At 35.5% G+C, this 9,489-nt stretch overlaps 1 protein-coding gene across 1 annotated transcript in view; it reads left to right on the top strand.

Moving 5' to 3' along the window:
- The window catches only part of DR1 (down-regulator of transcription 1), a 19,945-nt gene that overhangs the window by 3,061 nt on the left and 7,395 nt on the right, over positions 1-9,489 (top strand). The window contains exon 2 of the mRNA XM_005878984.2: positions 7,581-7,744. Within this exon, the coding sequence (XP_005879046.1) occupies positions 7,581-7,744 (164 nt within the window). The remainder of the gene's footprint in view (positions 1-7,580; positions 7,745-9,489) is intronic.

Raw genomic sequence — 9,489 nt, forward strand, 5'->3', positions numbered from 1 at the left:
GCTGGCCTGCTTGCCCCCAACTGGCCCTCCCTGCCAGCCTGCTCACCCCTAACTGCCTCTGCCTTGGCCCCACCACCATGGCTTTGTCCGGAAGGTCTCCTGGTCTAATTAGCATATTACCCTTTTATTAGTATAGATATTAGTCTCAGATTTCTTAATAATTTTAAATATATATTTTTTGTCTTAAGTGGTTACTTTTTTTTAAAAGAAACATTTAATGTGTATATATTTTAGGTGTTTTAAGTGCGTTTTTACAGACTAACTGGAAGGTTAGGTTAAGTCACAGTAGATACATTTTTCACACTTTCTGTCAGCACTGTTTATTTAGGAATGTAAGATATATCTAAGTGAAATAATAATGTACATTTTAAAGTAGTGTAATTGTTTAAGTTTGGAATTTTAATAATAAGTTTAATGAACTAGACTGCTTCATGACATCTCACTTGTTCACTTGCCACTTTGCTTGAGTCAGTTCTGTAATATTCAAGTAAAAATTGAAGTAATTTTATTGCCAGTAAATATGTGAAATACTATAACTTAAAATACTATAACTATAAAGTTATATTAAAATATTTTTCTAAATGTCTTGCTTATTTTGAGTTTAAGAAAGTAGACTTTATATTGAAGATCACAGATACACAAATAGAGGGAGTTCTAAGATGCTCCTCATATTCCATTGCTGGTTTCAATGAACACATTCTTCAATGAGTTCTAACATGTTCTGTTACATTATGGAAAGAATTGACATTGAGAGTCAAGAGCTGCAAGTTCTACACTGGAAAGTTTTTTACCTTAGGCAAATTTGTTAAATGTTTCCCCATTTATGTATAAATAATACTTAATAGTTTCAGGTATAACTTGCAGTTATTGAGAATTAGTCAAGGTTGAGAACCTTATATGAAATATGCTACAATAAGTAATAATTTTAAAAATTCATGTAGTGTTTCTGATCTTCTCTCTCTTTCTCTCTCTCTCTCTCTCTCTATATATATATATAAAAGGCTAATATTCATAGTGTCCCCTCCGGAGTTCAATCACTCGCTATGATGTGCGCTGACCACCAGGGGGCGGTGCGTAACGAAGGCCCTGGCTGGCAGCCAGAAGGCCTCGATTGGCCCTGATCGCTGGCTAGGCCTAGGGACCCTACCCCGTGCATGAATTCCGTGCACCGGGCCTCTAGTTAAAATATAAAGCTGAAAGTCTGTTAATGTTTAACCTTACATCATACCTTTTGTAAAGCCAGAGTATAAGAATATTTTAAGTGATACTATTTTCTTTCTGCATTTTTAATCTCTTGCTACATTTTTTTCACATTTATGAGAATAGTAACTGAAAGTAGTAAAAGATTGAAAAAGTCTTTGAGGATTTGCTTCTTCAGCAATTGAGTTTCTGTAAGCTATCTATGTTAGGTGCCTTTTTAAAAATTCTAGTCCCTCTCATACTGGTACTTTTCTGTGAGTTTTTATTGTTGTTGTTTGTTTGTTTTTAATCCTCACCTGAGGATATTTTTTCCATTGATTTTTCAGAGTGGAAGGGAGGGAGGAGGGGGGGAAAGAGAGAGAAACATTGATGTGAGAGAGACACATTGATTGGTTACCTCCTGCACACACCCCAGCAGGGCTGGGGATCCAACCAGAACTTGGAGTGGAGGTACATCCCCTTGACTGGGAATGGAACCCACAACCCTTCCAACCACAGGCCAATGCTCTAACCACTGAGCTACCAGCCAGGGTTCATTCATACTGGTACTTTTGTAAAAGACAATAAAAATGGATCACTAGAAAAATAAGAAAAAAAGGTATAAATAAAAATTTATTTTTTGTTGTTAAATTCAATAGACAGAATTACTCTGTCAAATTGCTATAAACGTTCTTTTTTTCCCTTTTGTTGAGATATAATTGACTACAACATTGTATAGTTTAAGTTGTACAATGTAATGATTTGATATATGTATATATTGTGAAATGATTACCACAATTAGGTTAGTTAACACATCTATCACCACATAAAGTTACAGTTTTGCTATGAAGTTTCTTAAATGCTTACTAGTACTTTGATTTTCCATACTTAACTCATCACAGACCATTACAAGCAATTCTGACATAAGTGTATGGACTACACTTTGAGTAGCTTTGCTCTAAAGTCTAAACCACAGTCTATTTTGGAAAGTAGATGTGAAGTAGTTTTGAAATCAGAGGATCTGAGTAATTGCAGAGAAGTTGTAATAATAATGAACATGAGAATGATATTGTATTGCCTAAATAATCATCCATGCAGATATTTTTTTCCAAAGAGACAACATGTAATTTGCATTGCACAGTTTATCCCATAATCAGTACTTTTTCAAGTTAGGATTTTATTATTTTTCTTAAAATTGATATATGTTTTGTTTTACTTCTGTGACCCAGCAATTACTTTTGAATACTACTATGTACTTGGCACTGTGCTAGATACTGCTAAGGATATAAAGGTGAATGATATTTAATTCCTGCTCTGCCATCATTCTCATTGTCCCAGATTTCCAGGAGTTATGATACCATCGAGGACATGGTTCTTAAGGGTCTTCAGAGCCGAAACCGGTTTGGCTCAGTGGATAGAGCGTCGGCCTGCGGACTGAAAGGTCCCAGGTTTGATTCCGGTCAAGGGCATGTACCTTGGTTGCGGGCACATCCCCAATAGGAGATGTGCAGGAGGCAGCTGATCAATGTTTCTCTCTCATCGATGTTTCTAACTCTCTATCTCTCTCCCTTACTCTCTGTAAAAAATCAATAAAATATATTTAAAAAAAAAAAAAGGGTCTTCAGAAACCTTGCCTTGCTTATGAGCCAAAATATCACTTTGGCTACATCCTTTTAATGTATTTTAAGTGAATTACATTACACAGACACTCCTCCCCCCAACATATAAACAAAATAAAATACAGAAATTAGAGAATGTTATGATATTTTTTAATGAAAAACATGATTATGTTGTGAAGTATAAAGTAATTCAAACAAATTTTTGTTAAAATTAAACTTCAATATTATTGGTGGTGGAAGTTTTTACTTTTTATTCTAAGTGGGTATCTTGTTAATATATGTCTTTCAAATTGAAAAGTTTGCTAAGTGATTTTTCCCCCTCTAATATCCCATGTATTTTTCTGGGTATAGTTTTAAGATAAATGACAGAGGGTAGTAACCAGACCTCTGAGGAACAAATGATATGTGTGTTTTACCCACAATTTTTTTAAAGATGATTATTTTTTGGATATTACTCTGAAATCCTTAGAGCCAGGACCATTAACATTCTATAAAGTCCCTTAGTACATATTAGAAAATGATATACCTTCCTTAAAAACCTTAATCACCATCTGCCAGAAAAGGCACAGATTTTAACATAAAATTATAACACTATTTTATAAACATATACATCTATGATGTTTATACCTAATGGCCTTCCTTAGATATGGTACTGTTGTGCATTGAACAGCCTGCTTATAACCATAAATAGTAACCCTTCTTAAGAGCTATTTCCCTTATCCTTTAAGATTCTACTTTGTGTAAAATGGGAATGATTACTATTACATGATAAGAAATGATGTAAAGTATCTCCCTGTTTAGAAGATACTATATCCAGTTATTAATATGTTAGCCTAAATGTATTTACATTTTTGTTTAAAGTAAATTCAGTTTCTGAATTTAAATTATGGCTGTTCCTGTTAAAGCGTTTTATTGTGAGTACAATATTTGTATATAGCAGCTCATTGAATAATAAATATTAACCTAGGACTTACTTGCAAATTTTTTTTTAAAGCAGTGTTCTCAACCTTAGATGTTTTTAAAGGTGAGTTGTTTTTGTTAATTTTTAACCCAAACCCTCCGTGGTTAAAGGTAGTTTGGAATGAATTTTTTAAATGTCTAGTCTGGTAATTTATGATGTTTCAAAGAGGTATCTCTCTATTGTGTTGATTTGTTAATTTTGTAAATTTAACATTTTATAAATATATTTGTTCAACTTGAAAATAGGTGTGATAATGCATAACTATATATTTAGGTTCTATATCCTTATTATTTTTTTTTAAAAATATATTTTATTGATTTTTTACAGTGAGGAAAGGAGTGGGATAGAGAGTTAGAAACATCAATGAGAGAGAAACATCGATCAGCTGCCTCCTGCACACCCTCTACTGGGGATGTGCCCACAACCAAGGTACATGCCCTTGACCAGAATCGAACCTGGGACCCTTCAGTCCGCAGGCCGACGCTCTATCCACTGAGCCAGACCGGTTAGGGCTCTATATCCTTATTAAGGGACTCTTTTAAATGTAAGAGAAAAAATAAAGAATAATAATACACAGTCCAAGTCAGTTAAACTACTCTTAGGTACTAGACAGTGTGTTAAATCTCTTAGATTAATTACTTGGTTGATTCCTACAACCCTAGAACTAATGCAGATATAATAATGAATATTTTATTTTGCTTTTCGATGGGCCAACCTCTGTTCTAAGCTCTTTATATCTATTTATTTATTCTTCACAGCAATCTAATCTGATGAGATGTAGATACTGTTATTCTTATTTTAAGGGCAAAGGTGAAGGAAGTTATGTAGGGTCACACAGCTAATACAGATAGAGCAGGGGGTCAGGCCCTGGCAGACTTAGGGTCTGCATGCTTCTGGTTGTAGGAAGATATGGAATAAATACCATTCTCATTTTAGAGATGGAAAACTGAAGCTTCGAGATGTTAAGTAATGTATCCAAGATGATACAATATAAATGCAGTGACAACTAAGTTTTAAATTCTACGTCTATCTGATTTCAAAAGGAGAAGAATACTTCTGTCTAGACAGCGGTTCTCAACCTGTGGGTCGCGACCCCTTTGGGGGTCCAACAACCCTTTCACAGGGGTCGCCTAAGACCATCCTGCATATCAGATATTTACATTACAATTCATAACAGTAGCAACATTACAGTTATGAAGTAGCAATGAAAATAATTTTATGGTTGGGGGTCACAACATGAGGAACTGTATTTAAAGGGCCAGAAGGTTGAGAACCACTGGCTAGGAGGATCAGGCAAGCTTAATTTGAAGATGGAGCTTGATCTAGGCCTTGACTGCATTACCATCAACGTAAATGTGGGAAACTGGTGCCTGCTGGGAAACACTGAGCAGTCAGATTTAGTAGAAGTATGCAGGGGTTTAGTAATGGCGAAGTAAAGCTGGAAAGGTTGATGGAGCTAGATCCTGGAGGACTTTGATGTAGGGCTAAGGTGGTAAGATGTTCCTTAGAATGTGGCAGGATACATAAACCATTCACTTGGTTTCTTTTGATTTTTGTCTCCAGCCAATATTATTGAAAATACACTGTTGTGCTTGTGCCTTTAAAAAAGAAAAAAAGCCTCTGGCCAGTGTGGCTCAGTTGGTTGGGTGTGGTCCTATGCTCTGAAAGGTTGTTGGTTCAGTTCCCGGTAGGGGCCATGCAGGAGGCAGCTGATCAAGGTTCTGTTCTTATGTTGATGTTTCTCTCTCCTCCCTCCCCCTTCCTCCCTCTCTAAAAATCAATAAAAAATATTTTTTTTAAAAAAGAAAAAAGATAATCTATTAGTTCAAGTGAAAAATGCAGGCTGCCTAATCTTCACTTAGTTTTCCACTATACCCCAAGCTTCCTGAGGCCAAGAATTATACAGCAGTTAATTTGATACACAGAACTCAGAAGTTTTTGGGTGTTACTGAAGTTTTGGGGTGGCAAGGTAGGGTCAGAAAGTTGCCTTAGTTAAAATTCAAGTAATAGTACTCTACTTTATGGCATCAGATTATTTTTATTTATTTATTTTTTTAAAATATATTTTCTTTTTTTTTCCTTTTTTTTATAATTTTTGTGAATCTCTCTCTTTTTTTTAAATATATTTTATTGATTTCTTACAGAGAGGGAGGGAGAGGGATAGAGAGAAACATCAATGAGAGAGAAACATCAAACAGCTGCCTCCTGTACACCCGCTACTGGGGATGTGCCCGAAACCAAGGTACATGCCCTTGACTGGAATCGAACCTGGGACCCTTCAGTCTGCAGGCCGATGCTCTATCCACTGAGCCAAACCGATCGGGGCTAAAATATATTTTCATTGATTTCAGAGAGGAAGGGAGAGGTAGAGAGAGATAGAAACATCAATGATGAGAGAGAATCATCAATTGGCTGCCACCTGCACACTCCTTACTGGGGATCAAGCCCATAACCCGGGCATGTGCCCTTGACCAGAATCGAACCCGGGACCCTTCAGTCCACAGGCCAACACTCTATCCACTGAGCCAAACAAGCTAGGGCCATCAGATTATTTTTAAAGAAGAATTATGAAATTAGTTTAATTGAAGTAGTTAAAGTCATTTAAAATACCTTAAAAAAAACCCACAGTTAACATGGGAATGTGGATTTGTAAAGGCATATTTGCTATTCTCCCTGAAGAGCAAATCCCTGAAGGTAGAGTTTAGAGCGTATTTACTGAGGGCAGTCTGGTTCATCATAATTGTTAAAAGACTATAAGAACTGATGAACTAAATTAAGTTCATTTACTGTGTTTTTCACTACTTCTATTTCATCATTGGCTCAGAAAACAAAATATGTCTTTAGGTCTTTGATCAACATGTAGCACTATACAATATAATTCTAAACACTATGAGCCAAAAGAAAATTTTATGCCTTGTCTTTCTGGGTTACAGAAAGCATTTAGAGAGTGCATTTTCTTGTAAAATTTTCTTTCAAAATGTGAATAAAAAGAACACCACCCTCCCCGTGAAAGAGAAGGCAAAGGGACTGCCTCGCTAAAAGAACCAGACAGCCTTGATTGCCTGCCTCGTTAGGCTTTAAAAATAAGAATTTTGTTAAATGCTTCTTTTATCCTTATACTTGTCCTTTATCCCAGTTTTTCTGTCACACCACATGAAATGTTTAAAGAGTGCTTCCTGTTAAGTTTTATTTTCAAGGGAAATTCATTGGCTCAATACAAATGCTGAATTTCTTAAATTATTTCCAACAGTATTTCTTAAACTTTGCAGTTTGAGTGTCTTTTTTTAAAAATAGTTCCTGTTGGTATATTGAACAAAAGAACTTATCTACTCTTTCATTCTATCCTACTGAAATTTAGAGCATGTGTTATCAAAGCCTACTCTTTCTAAGCCAAATGGCACAAAATATGTTATTAACAAATATATTTCAAATATTTGCTTTTCTGGTCTTCTTTGAGAAAGTGACTAACTTAATGATGTTTGATCTACTATGAGTGGCATAGGAAAAATGTTTTGTTACTAAAACCACATGTTCTTACATTGGGCTTTTTTTTTTTTTTACAGGAAATGCTTTGGTTTTTAGTCAGCAAGAAAGGGAAAAGGGAAGGCCTGTTCTTAAGTTTTAACTAATTTGCAATCTAATATTAAGACAGTTGACAAAATACTTTGTCATAGTCATCTAGATAATTGTGGTGCAACTGAAAGATAGTAAAATTACTAGAAAATAACCACCTCCTCCTCAAAAACCAAACAAAACCTTAAAGTTTCATATGTAGAAGAAAAGCTGTGTTCTATCATTCTTTCATATTTTCATTTCCCTAGCCCTAGAAAGTTTGGGCTTTGGCTCTTATATCAGTGAAGTAAAAGAAGTTTTACAAGAATGCAAGACTGTAGCATTAAAAAGAAGAAAGGCCAGTTCTCGTTTGGAAAACCTTGGCATTCCTGAAGAAGAGTTATTGAGACAACAACAGGAATTGTTTGCAAAAGTAAGTAATTCATTTTAAATTATTGTCATCTGAATCCTATGCTGTTTGCTAATAGAAATCAGCCCGGTTTCTGAAATAATTTCCTAAATCATCTTACCTCGCAGAATTTTCTTTCTGTGGCTGTTTATTTAATCATGGAGTCTGATGTTTAGTAAAGATGGCCAGATTGACTCTATTTGGCCAGTTATTTACTTCATGTAAAAGTAAATATTTGCAGCAACCTGTTTTCTAAAGAGAACAACTCTAAATAACTACTGAGATTTTACTTTGATTTTTTTTTTCCCAGACAGAATGACTATTCAAAGCATGAAAAGTAGACCTAAACATTCTTAAGATTTAAAATGATGGGCTGATGAGAAAATACTCTTTTCAAAATTTATGATGAATGGCATATAAAGAAAATGTGATTAACATCTACTTTGCATTTAAATTAGATCTTTAATATACACTTAAAACATTCTAATCTTAAAAAAATTTTTGAAGTGTGCCAGAGGAGCAGAAAAAGGAAGAAAACTTTTCTTGTTTGGTACAGGTCTAATACCCAGACTGTGAAGGATTAGCACCCAAATACTAATATATTTTTAAAAGGAAGGGAGAAGATTAGGCTGTTTTTTTTCCCTACTAAGATCTGGCCTCTCATTTGAAATTGTAAGGCAGTTTTGGGTTGAATAGATTTTCTACCAGTTACTGTAGTTACCATTGGAATTTGGAAGTATCATTTTAGGTAATCTATTCCAGATTAGTACCATAGCTGATCTCTTTGCAATCATAACATCCAATTTGGTTTATACGAAAAGCATTTGAGTTTTAAGTGTTATCAGGCACTAGACTCCAGTCAACATTTGAACCAGTGGTTCCCAGCTTTTTTTTGGCCATGCCCCATCTAAGCATCTCTAAAATCCTGATGCCTCCCCTCCTTGACATATAATTCTTATTATTCAAAAAGTGAACTCCTATTCACATGGAGGAAGCCTAAAAGGCCAATAACTTGGTCTAAACAAGCTTCCAAAGAATATGGCATCCATGAAAAAGAAAAGTAAACGAACGAAAGGACAGTTGAAGTACTGAGGAAGAAATCACTAAGAAATTGTTAAAAAATAATAATAATATGAAGTGATAGGAAAAATAGCAAATAAAGTTTTAAAACATAGAGAACTGAAATGCATAAATATGTCACAATATATATTTATATACTATATATGAGGCCCCTAGAACCATAAGAAATTCACTGTTAATAACTCATTCTCCAATTGTCCCCCCCTTAAAAATCAAATTGCCCCCCTGTGGGGTGTGTGCCCCATGTTGGGAACCACTGATTTAAACTAATCTATCCTATCTAATAATAGAGAAACATGATAATTAACCATAACTTCGCTACCCTTCCCATTGGCTAATCAGCGAGATATGCAAATTAACTGCCAACCAAGATGGCGGCCGGCAGCCACGCAGCTGAAGCAAACATGAGGCTTGCTTGCTCCAGTGACAGGGGAAGCCAAGGTTCCCTGCCTGCCGCTGCCCAGCTCTGAGCTGCACTCTAAGAAACAATGTTGCAATTATAGAAGCTAAACAAACCCCAGAAACCTGCTTACAGCCGCCAGCAGGCTCAGAGATTAGAGCGCCAGTGATGGCAACAGAGTTTCAATTATAGAAGCTAAACAAACCCAGATACCTGCTTTCAGCCAGCCACAGCCTCAGAGCTGGAGCCGGCTCTCAGCTCCAGTGACAGCTATAGAAGGTAAATAAAT

Source organism: Myotis brandtii, unplaced genomic scaffold (assembly GCF_000412655.1).
Source record: "Myotis brandtii unplaced genomic scaffold, ASM41265v1 scaffold58, whole genome shotgun sequence".
Classification (NCBI taxonomy): Eukaryota; Metazoa; Chordata; class Mammalia; order Chiroptera; family Vespertilionidae; genus Myotis; species Myotis brandtii.